The sequence below is a fragment of the Delphinapterus leucas genome, chromosome 10 (assembly GCF_059928025.1).
Source record: "Delphinapterus leucas isolate spDelLeu-1000000601 "Yukka" chromosome 10, BTC_Dleu_Yukka2, whole genome shotgun sequence".
In the NCBI taxonomy this organism is placed as follows: Eukaryota; Metazoa; Chordata; class Mammalia; order Artiodactyla; family Monodontidae; genus Delphinapterus; species Delphinapterus leucas.
Genome location: NC_143138.1, coordinates 39038544 through 39059820, shown reverse-complemented (window position 1 = coordinate 39059820; position 21277 = coordinate 39038544). Strand labels below are relative to the sequence as shown.

The 21277-nt window shown below is 40.5% G+C and overlaps 2 protein-coding genes across 19 annotated transcripts in view; one reads left to right on the top strand and one right to left on the bottom strand.

Annotated features, from left to right (window-relative positions):
* Nucleotides 1-21277, top strand: part of LOC111178729 (uncharacterized) — a 176143-nt gene that overhangs the window by 115250 nt on the left and 39616 nt on the right. Inside the window, exon 11 of the mRNA XM_089919870.1 lies at nt 10752-20489. The gene's annotated coding sequence lies outside the window, so the exon portion shown is untranslated. The remainder of the gene's footprint in view (nt 1-10751; nt 20490-21277) is intronic.
* The window catches only part of FKBP5 (FKBP prolyl isomerase 5), a 94294-nt gene continuing 80469 nt past the window's right edge, over nt 7453-21277 (bottom strand). For 16 of the 18 annotated variants that reach the window (XM_089918008.1, XM_089918009.1, XM_089918015.1 and 13 more), the window contains 3 exons: nt 19600-19683; nt 13644-13829; nt 10638-11101 (listed from right to left, as the gene is read on the bottom strand). In XM_089918008.1, coding sequence (XP_089774134.1) covers nt 10748-11101; nt 13644-13829; nt 19600-19683 — 624 coding nt within the window. In that variant the 3' untranslated portion in view covers nt 10638-10747. The other 2 variants (XM_022581718.2, XM_089918020.1) reach the window with 2 other exon arrangements.

The window sequence follows — 21277 nt, the reverse complement described above, 5'->3', positions numbered from 1 at the left end:
TATCTCTTCCCTCTTTTGTCTCCCTCCCTCCCACCCTTCCTATCCCACCCCTCCAGGTGGTCACAAAGCACCGAGCTGATCTCCCTATGCTATGGCGGCTGCTTCCCACTAGCTATCTGTTTTACGTTTGGTAGTGTATATATGTCCATGCCACTCTCTCACTTTGTCACAGCTTACCCTTCCCCCTCCCCATATCCTCAAGTCCATTCTCTAGTAGGTCTGTGTCTTTATTCCCATCTTGCCCCTAGGTTCTTCATGACCATTTTTTTTTTCTTAGATTCCATATATATGTGTTAGCATACGGTATTTGTTTTTCTCTTTCTGACTTACTTCACTCTGTATGACAGGCTCTAGGTCTATCCACCTCACTGCAAATAACTCAATTTCGTTTCTTTTTATGGCTGAGTAATATTCCATTGTATATATGAAGGCCAGTGTTTTCTATTGATTTTCTGTCTGGATGATCTGTCCTTTGATGTAAGTGGAGTGTTAGAGTCCCGTACTATTATTGTGTTACTGTCAATTTCTCTCTGTACATCTGTTGATATTTATGTATGTAGGTGCTCCTATGCTGGGTGCATATATATTTACAATTGTTATATCTTCTTGTTGGATTGATCTTTTTATCGTTATGTAATGTCCTTCTCTGTCTCCTGTTACAATCTTTGTTTTAAAGTCTATCTTGTCTGTTATAAGTATTGTTATTCCAGCTCTGTTTTCATTTCCATTTGCATGGAATACCTTTTTCCATCCTCTAACATTCAGTCTGTGTGTCTTTAGACCTGAAGTAAGTCTCTTGTAGGCATCATATATATGGGTCTTGTTTTTTTTTTTTTTAAATCTATTCACCCATTCTATATCTTTTGATTGGAGCATTTAGTCCATTTACATAAAGTAATTATTGATAGGCATGTATTTATTGCCATTTTATTAATTGTATTTGGGTTGTTTTTGTAGTTCCTTTTTGTTCTTTTCTTCTTCTTTTGCTCTCTTCCCTTGTAATTTGATGACTGTCTTTAGTGTTCTGCTTAGATTCCTCTTTTTTGGGGGGTTTGTGTATCTATTATAGGTCAAACACATTCTAACAACCCTGCATTTTTACTGTTCCCCCCACCTTAATGTTTTTGCTTTTGTTTTTGCGGTACACGGGCCTCTCACCGTTGTGGCCCCTCCTGCTGCGGAGCACAGGCTCCAGACGCGCAGGCTCAGCGGCCATGGCTCACGGGCCCAGCCGCTCCGCGGCACGCGGGATCCTCCCAGACCGGGGCACGAACCTGCGTCCCCTGCATCGGCAGGCGGACTCTCAACCACTGCGCCACCAGGGAAGCCCCCCACCTTAATGTTTTTGACAGCATATTTTACATCTTTTAATTTTGTGTATCCCTTAACTACTTATTGTGGATATAAATGATTTTACTACTTTTGTCTTTTAAGTTTCCTACTAGCTTTATAAGTGTTTGATCTACTACCTTTACTATACATTTTCTTTTACCAATGAGATTTTTTTTTCCTCTTATAATTTTCATTTTTCTAGCTGTGGTCTTTTCTTTTCCGTTTAGAGAAGTCCCTTTAACATTTCTTGTAAAGCCACATTTGTGGTGCTGAACTCTTTTAGCTTTCATTTGTCTGTAAAACTCTTTATCTCTCCTTCAAATCTGAATGATAGCCTTGCTGGGTAGAGTATTCTTGGTTGTAGGTTTTTTTTTCTTTCATCACTTTGAATGTATTATGCCACTCCTGGCCTGCAAAGTTTCTGCTGAAAAGTCAGCTGACAGTTTTATGGGAGTTCCATTGTATGTAACTATTTGCTTTTCCCTTGCTTCTTTTAACATTCTCTCTTTATCTTTAATTTTTGCCATTTTAATTACAATATGTCTTGGTATGAACTTCTTGGGTTGATCTCATTTGGGACTCTCTCTGCTTCCTGAATCTGAATGTCTGTTTCTGTCCCCAAGTTAGGGAATTTTTTTCAGCTATTATTGCTTCAAATAAGTTTTCTGCCCTTTTCTCTTTTCTCCTTCTGGGACCCTTGTAATGCAAATGTTAGTATGCTTGATATTGTCCCAGAGGTCTCTTAAACTGTACTCATTTTTTAAATATTTATTTTATTTATTTTCCTTATTTTTTGGCTGCATTGGGTCTTAGTTGCGGCACACAGGATCTTTGTTGAGGCATGTGGGGTCTTTCGTTATGGCATGTGGTCTCTTTGTTGTGGTGCTCGGGCTTCTCTCTAGTTGCAGCTCATGGCTTCTCTCTAGTTGTGGTGTGTGGGTTTTCTCTCTCTAGTTGTGGTGCGTGGGTTCCAGGGCACATGGGCTCTGTAGTTGTGGCACGCAGGCTCTCTCATTGAGGCACACAAGCTCAATAGTTGTGGCATGTGGGCTTAGTTGCCCCGCAGCATGTGGGATCTTAGTTCCCCGACCAGGGATCGAACCCACATTGCCTGCATTGTAAGGAGGACCACCAGGGAAGTCCCTAAACTGTATTCATATTTTAAAACTTCTTTTTTCTTTTCAGCTTAGATTTCCACTACTGTTTTCCTGTTCACTGATCCATTCCTCTGTATCATGCAGTCTACTCTTGATTCCTTCTAGTGTATTTTTTATTTGTTATTCTATTCTTCAACTCTTTGGTTCTTCTTTATATTTTCTAACTCCTTGTTGAACTTCTCACTCTGTTCATCCTTTCTTCTCCTAGGTTCACCGAGCACCTTTATGATCATTACTTTGAACTCTTTATTGGGTAGATTGCTTATCTCCACTTTACTTAGTTGTACTTCTGGGGTTTTGTCTTGTTTCTTCATTTGAAATATATTCCTTTGTTGTCTCATTTTGCCTAATTCTCTGTGGTCATTTGTATGTATTAGGTAGGTTGGTTACAGTTCCCAATCTTGGAGAAGTGGCCATTTGTAGGAGATGTCCTTACGGGGGTCTGGTAGTACACTACCCTCTGGATGCAAACCTGTATGATCTAGGGCTGTCCTTTATATGTGCTCCATTGGCCCTTCTGTTGTGGTGAGGCTGACTACTGTGGCTGGGCTGGTAGGTGGGGCTGGTCCCTGGCCCGGTTGGCTGCCAGGCCCTGCCTTGTGCGAAGGCTGCTGGTGGGTGAGGCCAGGTCCTGCCTGGCTGGCTGTGGGCCCCAGGGCTGGAGCCTGTGCACTGGTGGGCCTCCAAATTATCTGATGATGATCTTGTTGACACTCCCTTGTATGTGACAACTTGCTTCCCTCTTGCTGCTTTCAAGATTCAATCTTTGTCTTTTTTTTTTTTTTAATTTATTTATTTTTGGCTGTGTTGGGTCTTTTGTTGCTGCACGCGGGCTTTCTCTAGTTTCAGCAAGCGGGGGCTACTCTTTGTTGCCTGCACGGGCTTCTCATTGTGGTGGCTTCTCTTGTTGCAGACCACAGCTCTAGGTGCATGGGCTTCAGTAGTTGTGGCACACGGGCTCAGTAGTTGTGGTGTGCGGACTCTAGAGCGCAGGCTCAGTAGTTGTGGCACACAGGCTTAGTTGCTCCATGGCATGTGGGATCTTCCTGGCCCAGGGCTTGAACTCGTGTCCCCTGCATTGGCAGGCGGATTCTTAACCACTGAACCACCAGGGAAACCCCATCTTTGTCTTTTTGAAAGTATGATTATAATGTGTCTTGGTTTGGGTCTCTTTGAATTAATCTTACTTGAAATTTGTTGAGCTTCTTGGATGTTTACATTTGTGTGTTTCACTAAACTTAGGAACTTTTCAGCCATTATGTCTTCTAATATTTTCTCTGCCCCTTTCTCTCCTTCTTCTGGAGTCTCATGATGTCCACTTGATGGTGTCCCACAGGTCCATTAGGCTCTGTTCACTTTTTTCAATCATTTTCTTTTTTGTTCTTCAGTCTCAATAATTTCACTGTCATATCCTAATGTTCATTAGTTTTTTCTTTTGCCTGCTCATATCTGCCTTTGAATATGCCTAGTGAATTTTTCATTGCAGTTATTGTGCTTTTCAGCTCCAGAGTTTTTTTGGTTTCTCTTTAGGTTTTTTAAATCTCTGATAGTTCCAGTTTGTTTACACATTGTTTATTTGACTTTCTTCATATCTACCTTTAGTTCTTTGAGTACCTTTAAGACAGTCGTTTAAAAATTTTGGTAGTATATCTGTCATGAGGTCTTTTTCAGGGAAAGATTCTACTGAATTATTTTTTCCTTTGAGTGGGCCATACTTTCCTGTTTCTTTGTATGTCTTGTGATATTTTTGTTGAACACTGGCATGTGAATCTAATAATGTGGTATTAACTCTGGAAATCAGATTCTCCCTCATCCCCAGGGCTTTCTGGGTTTTTAAAATTTGTTATTTTTGTTTTTTGATTGTTGCAGGCTGTCTCTGTGCTGAATATTGGTCTGAGGTGTAAAGTTAACATCTTCTCAGGTCTTTTCTGAGCCTTTCCCTGAACATATATTGTCACTTTCTAATTTTCCCCATATAGGCAGTTGTTTTTGAATGTCCTAGTCTTTAATGTCTGGCTCCTGAGAGAGGAAAATGCAAAAAGTGAAGGTGGGGGGAGGGCAAAAGGCCACTGGTCCTTTATATTCCCCTGGAAGTCACTTGAGCCAGAGATGGAGGGCCTTAAAATGATGGGGGAGCGGGGAAGATGAGACAGTGGCTTCCTGCCTCTTTGCACTTCAGTAATCAAGCAGCAATCCTACTCAGAGGACAGATGCTGAATATTCAGGGGACAGGGTCCTTTTTGCCCACCCTAGCTCCCACAAGCTGTGCCAGAAAACTTGCAGAGCTGCCTGCCACGTGGCTGGTGGTGGTGGATGGGTAGCTGCTATTGTACTAGCCGAAATTGACTAAAATTGCCTACAATATACCATCCATGCCTGGAAGTTGCAAGGTTTCAACACACTCCAGAATTCCAAAATAGTTACATCAGACAGATTCTGCCAGTGTAATTGTTGTCTAGGTGGGAGAGATTCCTGGTGCTTCCTATTCTTCCATCTCCCCAGAGTCCTCCTCCACTTCACATATGATCTGTTGGGCTGATGAACTCTGAGTTAATAGTGGAAATAGATTTAAGATCAGTGTGGCCTGAAGACCACAGATCCATTTTGCAGTTATGTCCCCTGCCCCAAGTCAAGTTGTTGCTGGTTCCCAATACATCAAGGGCCAAAATCAGGTTGCCGGCATTGCTAGAAAAACCATGTGGTTCTGGCCTCCACATCTCAAGGCAAGTAACAGGAATGAAGGGCCACTGAAATAGAGATGTGAGGCTGCCTTATGAGAAAGGGAGGAAGCCAATTTATTGAGCATCTACTAAGTACTGGTTTGGGCATAGTGTACGAAATGCTGAGATGGTGATGAGTAAAGGAATGCATGAGTTCCTTGATCCCTCAGTGGGGGGTCATATGAGTTTATTGTTTCGGCTGGTGTCAACTTTAGGAAGACTTTGGTATCTGTAAAGGGCAAGGGTATATATGTGGGTTCACGTTTTTACACTGAAAAGATCAGAAGTTCTGTGTGGAAATGTGGTTGTAAGCAGACATCAAATCAGTTAGAGTAACTAGAATTAGCCATTGCCTCCCCCAATACTAGTCATTAGCTACTTATTCTGCCCACCTTATCTCCTCAGTCAGAAGCTTTTAAGGAGATAATTTCTTGCTGTAGGCAGTATGATTTGGCTTTAAAGTTATTTTATGAAAGCATATTATCCAAAGTAGACCCAGGCCAGGAATATATTTAATGCCTCAAGAGAGGCTGAGACACTTGGGGGTATTTATAATGTGTCAACTAAGCCAGGTTTGAAATACATCTCCCAGAATTCCTTCCTTGCATAGTTTTAGGTTGGTAAGGACCACATGATCTTTTGTGAGATCCCAAAGGTAGAAACAGTGTAGAAGCCACATTCTTCTTCTATCTGGAAATTCAGTGTAAAGAGGGTTTAAGTGTCTGGCACATAGCAAGAATTCAAATAGTAATGACCAGTAAGCCTGTGGCTGCAGGACAGCTTTTTCTATGCACTGTTCTTAGCAACTGGTACCTACCCTACCCTTGTCAATGCCCGGCAGATTACTGAAGATTTCATTACTTGCCCTTGATTATGTTGAAAAGGTCTGGTCCCTCCAAACATGGGTACTGAAGTGTTTGCTGAAAACGAGCAGGCTGCAGAGGAAAACCTTTTGCCTTTTCTTGCTCCAACCAGATTCCACGGTGGTGGGTGGTGAGGATCTAATATCTGGTTTGTTTTTTCTTTCCTCTAAACATTGAAATTCTTTAACTCAACCCACAGCATGCTTTAAAAAGCAAAACATCCCTACCCTTTACATACTGGTTAATTCCCTGCACTTACTCCAAAGTAGACTATGAGGCCTATGGCTCTGTTGCCATTTCAGTTCCACCAAATGCTTGGGGATTTTAAGGAGCTATCAACATCTTATGCCATATGCCAAAAGAATCATGCTTTAGACTAGAAAAAGACCTATTTTGAAATTATAGAAGGGCATCAGGTGACCTGGATAACCACTTCACCCTTCTGGGTCCTCCTCATATCCTTGATTCTCCAGGGTCCTCAGGGAATCCCTGCTATATGGACTATGTTCCAGTCATCCCATCTGTAGGTAGCAGTTAGCTCCAACAGGTGCTGTCAGAGGTCTTCTTGGGAGCTACATTCAGTGATGTCCCCTTTCTTGCAATGTATCATTAAGGTCACACATGTAGATTATGTATGTTGAGATGAATTATATAAATAGCAGGGTCAAAATTATTGTGCCTTGTCTGTATAGTTTCCCTATCTCCCAAAGAAATGTCAGACAAGTAGGAGAGAAAAATCTGAAAGGAAGCACTGAGTTCCTTTTATGTACACTTTTGTCAGTCGTTGCTATTCAAACACGTAAGTAGCCAGTTGATGGAAATATACAGCTAGTTTGGGGAACTGTTTTTGGATTTTGATGAATCAGCTCAAATTAATGCTCTTTGTCACTAATGTTGGTGACAGTCCCTTGGAATACATTCTGATGCACCATGCTAAAAGAGGAGTCGAAGTGATGCCTTAAAGGCCAAATAACTATGGAGAAAACTCTTCACTGATATTCCTCATGCTTTGGAGCAGGTGCAGGCTGCCTCGAATTACCCAGATCACAAATTTATAGTTAGGAAACTCTCTTCTTATCTTCAAGATCCCTAGCTAATCATTATTTGTTTAGAAAAAACGTGCAAATAAAGGGAATTATTCCATTACCACATAATTTAGCAGCAAAGGGGGAAGAGTATAATTCAAATCCCAAGACGAAGCAAGGAATTCAAAGGGAATAAAAGGTGGCTGGAGCCTGTGTTAACCTGCCTGTAGGCCTTGGTGGTGCTATTGGGGTCGTAGTGCCCCCAGCCCCACAGCCCCCGTCTTTTGCACTGTGAATCAGAATTAACAAGCTACTTAAGAGGAAATACACGCTTAACGCAGAACACTGCCTGACGTATGCTTACTTATATTTTACATATTTATTAAAGGGCACAATTAAACCTTTTCATTTCCCCAAATGAACCTACCTTATACTCAGTTAAAATGGCAGAATATCCACTGGTTAATGAAAAAACAAAGTCTTCTTGTTTTTACAAAGATGCATAATCCCACTGCCTTTAGCCCAATGTTGATCAGTTGTGCATTAGAGCAAGGGGCAGGAGAATATTGTCTCTTGCCAAGTTTCTGAGGTCTCATTTCTTCAACTTGTCCCCCACCACAGTTTTTCAACCAAAACAACCTTTCTTGAAGACTATTTGAGCAAAACCAAGAATAATGAGAAATCACATCTGTTTTTCTTAATTTATTTAAGGAACACCATAAAAGTGCATCTGAATACTTTTTTTAAAAAACCAATTTGTTTTTAATTCACCGGATGCTGCCTCACCACTCCAAATGCAGTCTAAGAGATGGTTCAAAGACATCTGCTGACTTCTAGACAAATTGTTTAAAATTATTGAATTTGATACAAGAATATGTGAAGTTTCTTTCTCTTGAGTGGTGATGGGCACCTCATAATCATTTGCTCCAAACCGCTTGCCCAGCCTTCCCCTCTCTCTCCTCGCCTGTTCACATGACTCATAACAGACGAGACAGTGGGCTAAGATAATAATCTAATTTTTGGAACAGTTTTTTGCTTGTTACCTGCAAAAATCTAACTGGACTTTTTAGGATCTAATTTTAACCTTAGCCTCACTGGAGTCATGCTCCAGTCAACAGAGCTACAAATACTAAATAGTTAAGTGGATAAGCAAAAATCAACTTTTGCTTTTATATTCCCTAGGTGAGATTTCTTTAAAAAAAGAAATAACTCATGAAAAAAAGACTAATGTGTAAATGAGAAATTAAAAGGATTTTAGTTATCGTTAAGGGAGAAACAATTCCATTTGTTCCATGGAGACAAAAACTGATATAAAAGGAAATGACTTTATTTTTAGGTTTTAACATGGGACCTAACCTAACAATAAGTGTTTTGTTAAAACCACTATAAAAATAAAAATTAATCTAAAATACAATTGCCAGTGTTCTTTAGGATTTAAAAAAGTGAGATGTTCCAGGTTGAAGCGAATGTTTTCTTGGGTTGCCAAATGCATTCCCATGAGTGTTTCTTATTTCTTAGGCTGTGGGACCAGAAAGCCATGCTTAATCTCGCTTACCCGTAAGGACTAAAATTCAACTACATGTACATATTCCCCCTTAAGACTTGCCCTAATTCAATGCCCAAGTACTGGAGATTTTAGGCTAGATGTACCTGCATGGGAAGCTGTTTGTTTTCAACTCTTTTTCACAACTCACACCAGAACAAAGCAGCTATCAGTGCAGGAAAAGAAAGCTACTGTATGTCAAACCTGAAAGGAAAATGCTTAACGTAGAAGAGCGATGACTTTTTTCAACCCCACAGATTTTGTTTTTAAAAATTAAGCTACTTAGCAGTAAAAAGTCAAAAAAATTTTTTTAACATGATAGAGGAGAGTAAATAAACTTCCATAAATCAGTATACATGTGTTTATGAGACAGCAATTTTAAAAAGACAACGAAAAGGCTGCATGGATCCTAGACAGATATGTAAATAAACTCACTCACTCCAGATATTATAAGAACAAGCCTGAAATTCTTGCTAGCAAGGGTTAGAATGGAAATAAGAAACTGAATGGTAGCAATGCGAGCAGGCAGTACTGGATTCAACATTCTTTCCTAAAAGGATAGAGGAGGGAAGAAAAAGCACAATTCTGATAGTTCTATTCACATTTCAGCATCTCAGAACTTCATCCAAAACAGGGAAAGCTAATCCAGAAATTCCCTCTGCTCATTAGCGTTGAGTATTTCAGGAATGACAGGGTTCCTCCTCTGGGGGGACAGGCTGGCGGGGCAGAAGCCTGCTCTCACAAGGAGGCTGCTTTACTAAGGAGGGGGTCTGGGAGGCAGCCAAGTCAGCAAGCGAGAGGCCTCTGAGATTCTGGCTTCCAGGTCGGTGATGCTGCTGGGGAATCTGAGGGGGGACCCGGCCCCTCTCCTTTGGGTTCTGTTGGTTAAAAATGCAACAGCATGCATTCACAGCACTTCAGTCATTTGAAAAACAAAACCTCCCCCAACTCTCCCCTGCCCAACTGTAGGAAAGAAGAAACTCATTAAGCATTTATTTCTGGGTTTCTGCAGTGCTATTAAAGTTCAGTCAAATGGAAAACCTAACAGCCAGCCCCCAATTGTTAGGATGATCTCAAGAGACCCTGAACTGGATACTGCAAGTTGACATAAACTGAAATGAGCTGGACTTAAGCTGTTGGCTCAATCTCTCCACACCAACAGTCACTGCTTTGTTCCACCTGGAGTGGTCCCATGCCACCCCCTCGATGAGAGCTCCGGGCAGCAGCAGGGTGGTGGTTTTTTGGGAAGCTACTGGTTTTGCCATTTGCTTCCAGAATCACATAGACTATAACAAACTTTACATTAAACACTGTTTAGTCCTGAGTTGGGTGAAAGCCCGTGGAGGAGGGGCCGAGTTCCTTAGGACTCTTCCCTCCTTGGCGTGGTGTCATACATGGCCTTCGGCTTTCTCCTCTTCCATCGACTGACTTGCCGTTTCTTTTTCATTGGTGACCCCTTCTAAAGTCTTCTTGCCCATTGCTTTACTGGCCTCTTCCTGAGGAAGAAGTAAATCAAGAGGATTAGAGGAAAAAAGAAATGAAATGTCCAATTACTTCCTGGCTCCTCCAGACTGTCAGGTCGAACACAAGAGGGCATTACCGTGACTTTATTTAGATTGTGCAGCTGTGTGTCATGGCTCTGCTGCCATAGTTAGAGTGAGGGCTTTCACTTTTCTTTCGTTAAAGTGACCAGCTTGCCACAGGGACAGCTGTTTAACAGTCAAGTCCACATGACAAGGGGGTTTGAGCGGACGGTCAGCGCAGGACCAGAATACAACTTTGCTGCAGGGGAGGCTGACTGCTCCTATCCCATTCGCTAGGTTGGCTCCTGAGCCTTAAAGTAAAGGGCATGATGGCGGGGCTTCCCCATCAGAGCCCATTTCCCAGGAAAATCGAAGTCTCAACAAGCAAGTGTTTTTTTAAAAAAAATAGTAAAAGCCTTAGTACATTTCTAGGGAATTAATTTCCCTCTTCTCTTGCATGCACATGCCAGGGCCTCACAACTATGTGCCTTTGGGGAACTGAATAGTGGAACAGCTCTACTCTATTTCTGGATGCAAACCAGCCTCAATCAGATCTGAAATCATTTTCCCTATTCTTGTGCCTCTTAGGTTGTCTTCCTGTGCTCGTGTCCTATGCTGAACCTTCTTAGAACAAAAGTCAAAGGGGCAAGGTCAGTCAGTTCATGATCTACCTGAAGGCAAGTGGGTTCTGCACATACCTTTGCATCCTGCTCTGCAAACTTCTTGAACATGTTGGCGTATATCCTGCGGTCCCGCTCATTGTGCTCCTTAGCCTTTTTCTGGCACATGGAGATCTGCAGTCTTGCGGCCTTATTCTGGGGGTTTACTTCCAGCACTTTCTCAAAGTCGCCCTTGGCTGACTCAAACTCATTCATGAGCAGCTGGGCTTCACCCCTCCTGTACAAGCCCTTCTCATTGGCACTGTCCAGTCCAAGGGCCTAGGGACAGATGGTCTATGTTTTAGAAAGGATGCATGTACCTTGTGGGATTTGGAGAGAAAGGTCTCTGGACAAGGGAACTGGAAAAGGCATATTGAAAAGATCAGGCTCAAGGTAGTTATATACTACTGATCAAAATATCCAAATTAATTTCTATATTTAATGCAATTTCTATAAAGGTTCCCAGGGGACTTGGGAGGAGGACTTTCGAAAAGTTCATATAAAGTCCAATGGAAGAAGTAAATGACTAAGAATGGCAGAGAAAATTCTGGAAAAACAAAAATAATGAGGGGACTTGACCCACCAGAGAAAAAGATATACTATTCAACTACTGAAACTATTAAAACTACTATTAAAACAGTGGTAAGTACTCCACAGACAAAGAGGTCAGTGGAAGAGAACAAGGCATTCAGAAACAGACTCATGTGTATGTATACAAAAAGATTTAATAATCACAAAGATGGTAATGTAAATCGTGTAGGGAAAGGATTAACTTTGCAATAAATGGGGCCAAGACAGTCACTATCCATGTAGAAAATAAGTTAGATTCTTACCTCGTATCATAAACACACAAATAAATTCTAGACCAACTAGATGCAAAAGACCCCCCATAAAATATAATACGGTTATTTATTTATTTTTTTTTAAGTAAACCTAGTTGGAGTAGGTTTTTTTTTTTTTTTTTTTTGGTGATACGCGGGCCTCTCACTGTTGTGGCCTCTCCCGTTGCGGAGCACAGGCTCCAGACGCGCAGGCTCAGCGGCCATGGCTCATGGGCCCAGCCGCTCCGCGGCATGTGGGATCTTCCCAGACTGGGGCACGAACCCGTGTCCCCTGCATCGGCAAGCGGACTCTCAACCACTGCACCACCAGGGAAGCCCTGGAGTGCGTTTTTAAAGTACTGAACCGGGTTATTTTTATTATTGTAGGATGGGGAAGACTTTTCTAAAAAGACAGATTTTACTATGAAATATTAAAACTTTCTTTTAAGAAGAAGATACCATCATCAAAGACAAACAAGTGAGAACAAGGTCCCTACTGTCAGACAAAGGGTTAACAGTGATAATGTGAGGCTACCTCAATCAATAAAAAACAAATAAGCTGGTGGAAAGATGTGAACAAGTAATTCACAGAAGAAACACAAATGGCTAACAAGTCATGAAAAGATGTGCAACTTCACTGGTATCCAAGAAATAAAAATAAGAATTTTTTGTTACCAATACTACTGAGAAAAGAAACCACTGATAATATTCAATAATATATGAAGTATTAAAATTTAAATATATTAAAATAACATCTTTTGACCCAGTATTTCCACTCCTAGGAATTTTATCCTAGAGAAATAATTCCACACATATGCAGAGAAACACTACATAATTTATAATATCAAAAACCTGGAAATCTACCAAAACGGATTGGTTAAATAAATTATGATAGATGCATACAATTGATACTACATAGACTTTAAAAAGAATGAAGAAGAGTTATATGATGAACTGATAGATGCAGAAAGATATCCTTGTTTTATACATCTATACATTCTCATTAAAAAATATACATGTTACTATGTATGGAAAAACAAAAGGAAGGTGTGTGGGAAATGAATGATTGTGGTCTTGGGAGAGGGTCAATGGGAATTTTATGAATGGACTCAGTTTCTTGTATGTTTCTGTAATGTCTGAATTTTGAATGACTTTATACTGCTTCTATAATAAAGAAACACAAAGTTTAAAAATGTAATTAATAATAACATTCTTTTCTCAGGCAAAAATTTAGTATAACATGATAGGGAACACGCCCACAAAACTCAGAATCTTAAATCTCAAAAATAATCTTACAAAGAAGGTATGAAATAGTTGCGTGTTATTCCTCTTTCCTTTGTCTATCTTTAAGATATAGCCAGTTACTAGCTTTTTCCCATAGTATAATATACACTGCTCACTCTGAGACCAAATACCTAACACAATAGCAACAGCTGGTGTAGAAAAGAACAGAATCGTACACATGACACTGTTACTGGTCTTTCAGTACTTAGGTGCTGCTTATTAACATGTTAACGATAGCGACGTAATAAGGGATGCTGATGCTTTGTGGGTCTTGCAAATTATTTATGTATATTCCTAGTCAGTGAATAAATATGATTATAATAAAAAGTGACTTGTATATATCCCTGCATGAGCAGCCACAGTCTGTTCTTAAAATCCTAAAAGGCTTCACTTAAATGTTCTTATTAAATTGTGTAATCTGGTACCAAATACCATCGACTTAAGGTCATGGATAAAAATTGCTTAATTTTATCAAAACTTTTACTCATAATGTATTATTATAAATAGTCTAGGCATTAGGAAAGTATGACTGTAGTAAAAAAAAAAAATCTTTCTGAATTTCCCAATTCTTACTGAGAAACAAATAATCCCAAACAAAACAAAGCAAAATGAAAAATCCAAAGCTTGGCTGAGAGGAAGCAGAAGACGACCGAGTACGAGGATGGAGAAAAAAGATCCGGACTATCTAACATTCATCCCACACGAAGACACTTTACCTTGTCACAGCATTCCACGGCTTTGGTGTATTCTCTAAGCTTCAGGTAGCACATGGCCAGGTTCAGGAAGGCAGCGAGCAGAAATGATTCAGAAGCTTTCGATTCCTTTTCTGATAAGCCATATTCCATCTCTAACCAGGACACTATCTTCCCATACTGAATCACCGCCTGCATGTACTTGCCTCCCTAACAGAGAAAAGCCAGCAATTACTTGCTGTACAGGCTCTGGAGCGGGTACAAAGGATGTGTAAGTTCAGCCCTCCCTGAGAAAAGCAAATCTGCAAAAGGAGACAACCACCTCGTACCAACCAAGGTATCTGATCATTTCCTTCTGTTCTCAGGAGGTGGCTCTGCAGGCAGCTTTCCCCCTTCCTTCTCAAGTTCCAGTGACCTCTGAGCTGGTGCAGGGCCCGGCACCGTAATGCTCTTGTCCAGCACTTACCATCTCACCCTTTTCAGAGGGGGCAGTTCTTTCAGCAGGTGGGCATCAAGGCTTTTGGGTTACATTCTTTGGTGCTAAAATTTACCAGACTTTCAAAGGGCTAGTGAGTAGCTGTAGACTATCTCACTAGTTTACTTGAACGGAAGTTACTTTTCCCTTTTCTCCTCCTGACGATCAGCACTGCACAGCACACACTATATTTTGGCAAGTGCTAGTCCCAAACCCAGCAAATCTTATTTAAACCAGGGGTTGGCAAACGTTTCCTGTAAAGGGGCAGATAATATTTTAGGCTTTGCAGACCAAACAGTCTCTGTTGCAACTCTGTCCTTGGTAGTACAAAAGCAGCTACAGACAATATATAAATAAAGGGGCGTGGCTGCGTCCCAGTAGACCCTTACCTACAAAAACAGGCTGTGGTCTGCTAACCTCTGATCTATAGACAATGGGAATATACATAGTGGAAGAGCAGCCATCCAACATAAATAACTATAAAACATAAATCACACAGGTGTTAGTCACCTAACTACATGAGAAAGCTCTTTCTCTTAACCATATTTTTGCTCTCTTACCCGATTAGAATTCTAAAAATTGTGAATAAAAATTGTGTAATTAATTCACATGAATTATATCTGCTCTATACAAGAAATAATGGGCTGAAACAATGTGTTTACTGCCATTTTAGGATGAATGAGAGGAGTGATAGCTGGTAAGTACACAAATAAGATGGGGGTACAGGTGAGGGGTCTCCTCTGCAGGAGGTGACCATAAGCTCAAAAACATGACACATCCCGCCAGATGGCAGAATTGCAGCCAGATCTCTCAGGACATTCCATTCAATGTCTGACCAATGAACAGTGTTGAGATCATGTCACTAGAATTTACCACAGTCAAAGCAGGGCATACACATCAGTGTAGAGTTATGTCTCCCCATGCACTCCAAACGTCACCCAATGACTAAGAAGAGAAAAATCACAGACCAAGTCTACAAGAATGTTCCCGTTATAAAGGAGTTCAGGTGGCTGGCATAAAAATGAGCTGCATCTGTAGAAAGGAAGCCCCGATGTCGATTTTTGGTGATAAGGATGGGGTAGACCAGTTCCAAGGAGAGGGCCTGGGTCTGAAAGTACAGATCTTCCTCAGATTACAATGGGGTTACCTCCCAACACACCCCGGGTGAGCTGAAATGCATTTACTACCCCTCACCTACTAAACAGTATAACTTAGCCTGGCCTACCTTAAGTGTGATCAGAACACTGGCATTAGCCTACAGTCGGGCAAAATCATCTAACACAAAGCCTGTTTTATAATAAAGTGTTGAATATCTCATGTAATTTACTGAATACTGTCCTGAAAGTGAGAAACAGAATGGTGGTGTGGGTCCGGAATGGCTGTGTCGGTTATTTGCCTCCGTGGCTGCAGGGCCGGGAGCTGTGCTCACTGCTGCTGATTATATCGCCAGCCCAGGAAAAGTCAAACCCCAAATTCAAAGTGTGGTTTCTACTGAATGTGTATTGCTTTCACACCACTGTAAGTCGGGGGTTGTCTGTACTTATAGTTTGTCTTAGCCTTAGGCCCACTACTCAAGATTAAAGTCCTCACCAGTTTCAGGGTTGGGCATTTTCTGTCATTGTCTTTTCTCTTGCTGAACTGTGAGCTCTCTGGGACAGGAAGCATGTCCTATCCCTTTTGGAATATCCAGGGTTTAACATAAGGAGGCCCTTAATGAAGGTGTGCTAAGTAAACATTAAGGTCAAAGGAATATAACTATGGAATCAAAAGTTTTTCAATCATTGGGAGCAAAATGGAGGCGTAGGTGAAAATAAAAGGTGTCACTTCATTTAGATTAGGTAAGGACAGGCATTTTCCCTGTTATGCCTAGTTTCTTCTTCCTCTCTCTCCTCCTCCATCTTTAGTGTTCCAATTACCTTTCTGACTAATATATTGTCATAGAGAAAGAAGAGTCAGGGAGGACAAAGATCCAGACCCTATCACTTCAGTAGGTTCTGACTATCAGAATGGTAGAGGCTATGGTTTCTAAAAAAAAAACAAACCCCAAAGTATTAGACTTCATAATACATAAATGTTCCTTACCTTTATAGAGCACTCTAATTTTTTGATAGCCTTTTCTTATATAGTATATATAATTTTACTTATATCTCAACTTCTAATGAACAAAGACCTCTGTGTTATTTCTGCTTCTGATGTACTAAAACAGGAGTTCTCAACTAGGGTGATTCTGCCCCCAGGGGACATCTGGCAATGTTTAGAGACGTTTTTTGTTGTCACAACTGGAGAATATGTGTGTACTACCGGCATCTAGTGGGTAGGGGCCAGGGATGCTGCTAAATGCACAGAACAGCCTCCTGCCAAACAGAATTTATACAGCCCCAAATGTCGACTGTGCTGAGGTTGAGAAATCCTGCTCTAAAAGAGTGAAGGAACAAGAAAGAGGGGCAGGTTTTTAGTTTTTTAAACCTAAAATCCTAGAGTCATAGATGACTTGTTTCTAAATCATAGCACTGGTTTCCTGGTTCAGTAATGGTGGTCAAAACATAGCAAAGCCTGGTTTGTCTGCAAAGGGTTCCATGGTTGAAGGACGATCCTTAACTAGCTTGCTTTAGAAATGCTTTTTTCCCCAAGGAGCACAAGGGGGCGCAAGAACCTCTTGGTTAGAAAGTGTCCTCGGCCTTACCACTCTGCCTCCAAGTCAGAAAAGAGAAACACGTGTGATAGTTAATGCTCTTGTCCCGCAGAATGCTGTCAGCTATGAGGGCAAAAATCATGTCTGTTTAACTGACTTGCACAATGCCTGGCATAACGTCACATTGTTAAATGTGCTTAATAATTATTTTCAGAGCCAAATGAAGAGAGTCCTCTCCTACCTTTCTTCTCTTTAGCGTTCAGAGGTTGATAGGAGTTTACACTCTAAACGCCAAAATCACTCCCATTTAAAGGCTTATTACAATTCTACCCTGCTACGGGGAGAGACCTACCCACTTACGTGTAAACCAAACCGAGAGGTCAATGAAAATGGAGCTCCAATGTGCGGGTGGCATGCAATGTACCCCACCTCTGCTCTGGCCCACACACCCGGGCTCTGCGCTGTGCACAAGGCGCCAAGTCAAACACCCTGGAAACTCTATGGGCCGGGAAGGCAGCATGGCAGATTGAAACCTGCCCTGACATTTGAAAAGGGAATGTGTGTAGGAACCCACCTACCAACCATTTCTGAAGTCTTACAGGTAAAACTAGGATCACTGCTGGGATCTTTTACCTATAATGATGAAGGTGCCTCCAGGGAAGTTCTGAGTAGTACAAAATGTTCAGAGACATTCTGGGGGAAAGGTCTTAGGTCAGTGGTTTTGAACCTTTCATTAATTTTCCCCCAATAAACTAATGTTTTGAAAGATTTTGTCTATCAAATTGCATGTTAAAAATAATATGTTCCATATGTGTGACTGCTGATCCAGATTTTATCCAAAGATCAGTAATTTTAAGAGGGTTCATAGTATTATGAAATACACAAATCACCGTTGCAGTTATGATGCTAAGAAGCAACAAAGTTTAGTAACTGTACAGACAATTTAACACTGCTTTCTGTTGCTGATCGTAAATTCTGGCCATCTCTCTGTATATATTCAGGACACAGCTATATGACACGTGGCTTCACAACATTATTTAAGTCATCAGCAACCAATTGGAGCTTCTGAATAGCCAAGCTGTTTTATTACATCGAGTTAATTCTAGTCAAATGCCAAAAGTTGCAACCCCTCTACCAAATGTTAATATTCTTTTCAGAGGTTTTGGGAAATATAAAAAATACACTTAAAGACTTTTATGGGCTCCAAGTAGATAGGAAAACATAGTTCAGGACCTATGGTCTTAAGTAATTTTACAGAAAATTTTCTTTTTGTTCTAGTGTATTAGGTGTTTGGGTCTACAAATAACTCATCTGGAATCTACCTATTCATAGTTACAGAGGTATCCAATACCTCAATTAGAATTTAAAAAAATCAAAGTTGTTCTTGAGAGTTCAGAAACGCACCGAATTTTAGGGCTGGAAGGAAACTTAGGAGTCTTCTAATTTAACTCCCTCACTTTTCACATGAAAAATTAATCTCTTTGGACCTTAAATGACTTTAAATCATTTGGAGCCATAAAGCCCAGTTTTCCCAATTCAGAGGTCATTCTGCCATATCCTAATGCTTTCTGGTGATCCATACATTATTTTAATATATGTAATAGTTATAAATAAATAGAAATAATTATATATTATCTACACTCACAGTAAGAAATGTTTTAAATTATGACCTAGTACCCACTCACACACAACTGAACAAAGTTTTGTGAAACAGAGTGTATCCTTACTACATAAGGCACTTCCACTAAACTGATTTCATGACTCAATAATGGGGCTCCTCTCAAAGTTTAGAAAATAATAACCATACCTGTTGCCCTCTGGCTGCGTGATTCTATGTTGGTTATACAGTCTTACATAATTCTCTAGTTGTTTCACGTGGGTTAATATTGCCTCCCCTCCCTCCAGACAAGGCTGTCAATGCAAGGACACGTCTTACAGCAGGTTCTCCATGAAGACTTGCTGAAGTACACTGATGTATCATTGCTTTATAGACTGTTGAAAACATCACCTAATTGTTTTTTTTGCTACTGGATCACAGCAGCAAGGAAAAAAAAGAAACCTTGACAAAACTCCCATTCTTTCTCTCATTCTCTTCTGCACTAAGCCCTTTCTGCTTGATGTGGAGAAGGTATAATATTTGGCAATGGGGAAGCAATGGATAGTACATTCTGATTAGAACTGAACAAAGCGCTGTTTCTTTTTTTTTTTTTTTTTTTTACTGTATCTGGGGTTTAAAATCTAAGTGAGGAAACAACACATTCCTACATTATAAGAAAGTGTTTTCAGGAATCAATAAATGACAAATATCATTCAGGAATTTCTGCTTTTTTCTCACAAAAGCAAGTGTGGCAGGGATCATCTTGGCCATTAGAAGAAATTTATACCCTCCTCCTGCCAGTTCATTTTGAAATCTGTGCATAATCTTTCCTTTTATCATGTGCCTAAGTGACTTCCCCAAGACAGTGGAAAGGAAAATGATATGAAACTTAGCCCTTTGAATTCTACTACTTGCTAACAATTATTCTATTCATTCTTTGTTTCGTCCCACAAACACTTGTTGAGTGACCACTATGTACCAAGCAAGATACTTTAGGTCTTGAGTGATACACAGTGGGTGGGCAAGCCGGACCTGGTCTGACTTTGCGGAGGCTTACAATCTAGAGTAGAATGTGTACAAGAGGCTTTTGTATTCTTTTTGTCACATAATTCATTCTGTCTCACCATTTCTTGTACTGAAAATGACAGACTTGTAAAAATTCAGGCTTATTCTTATCCAGAAGGGTATAGAATTCAGAATAGGGAATATCAGCACAATTAATTGATACTTGAATAAATTCTTTGAGATGAAAAGGATTGTACAAAGACTCACATACCTTGAAGTACACAGTTCCCTTCTCTTTGACAATGGCAGCCTGCTCCAATTTTTCTTTGGTATCCATCTCCCAGGATTCTTTGGCCTGTTGTGTAAATGTGTGACAATGGTTAGATGAACAGAGAAGGAAGAAGCATCAGCTGATGTCCGTAAGAAGAAACAAAAGCTACTCCTAGAGGATACCCACACCCCAAAACACACTGGCTTTTAAAACTGTGTGCCCTTGCCAATGCACTGCTAGGCTAGAACTCACTTTCCATGAGGACAAAGCTGTAGCTTGATCCATGCTGCTCAAGAGGGAGGTGCAGGCAATAATACCGTAAGGAAGATGAACTGTTGAGCATCGTTAAAGAATGCGCCTTTAGAATTACGAGGTGAGGCCACACGATGGAAGCTGGGGCCCCTATCTCCCTCCTGCAAACTCTGCCGCTAAACTGCTATTATAATTTAGGCAAGTTTCTCTCAAGCCTCAGTTTTTCAACTCTAAGATGGTAACACTATTGTAGTCAAGTCACAGTTGTATATTCATACACGCTTTAAAAATTCCAGGTCATGTAGTTTGTCTCTCCACTCTGAAACAACCAGACATACTAAAGCCTCCAAACTGTAGCAACTTGCAGATGCGTACTTGGGGAATTTCAAGGAAAACGTAAGTGGGAGGGTAGAGGTGATGCCAAGATGTAAACAAACGCTTTCATGATCACCTGCTAATTTATACTGTGTGTATCATTACTCCTCCCCCATTATAGATACGAATCCAGGGACAACTGCACTTTCATTATGAACAGCTGGATCATCAAGAGTCAACAGAACAATCTGCAGTCCTTTAGGGAAGATGACAATGGCTGTGTCAGTGCTATTTACTGCATAAGAATTATGAAGCTTAAGTGGGTAAATATGAAATTCTCTATTCAAAAGACAGTGGTATATATATCCCCTCCTTTTTAAAGTGAATAATGAGAGTTACTAGTCTTCCTGGCAACCCTATGTTGATTCTTAACAATTTAACTTTATTATTTAAAAATCTAATAACAAGCATTCTGCATTTTTTATATGAGGTTCAGTCTTTATTGATTATAAATCTATTCTTAGTATTACAAAACAGAAAATGAATTCATGTTGCCTCCATCACTGCCACACACTGTCACATGGTTTCAAATATAATCTCATAGCACTGTGGTCAGAAAAGATGCTCGATATGATTTCAATTTTCTTAAATTTACTGAGGCTTGCTTTGTGACCCAGCATGTGATCTATCCTGGAGAATGTTCCATGTGCACTTTTGAAAAGAATGTGTATTCTGCTGCTTTTGGATGGATTACTCTGTAAGTATCAATTAAGTCCATCTGGTCTACAGTGTCATTTAAGGCATGTGTTGCCTTACTGATTTTCTGTCTGGATGATCAGTCCATTGATCTAAGTGGGGTGTTAAAATCCCCCACTATTATTGTGTTACTGTCAATTTCTCCTTTTATGTCTGTTAACATCTGTCTTATATACTGAGGTGCTCCTATGCTGGATGCATATATATTTGCAATTCTTGTATCTTCTTCTTGGATTGATCACGTGGTTTCAAATACACCTAGCAGTGCAGCCTGGCCTATGCCCTTGCAGCCGTGACTGAGCACAGGCTCGCTGTGGTGTACTACAGTGAGGAGGCTCCTGAGTGTACAAGGTCC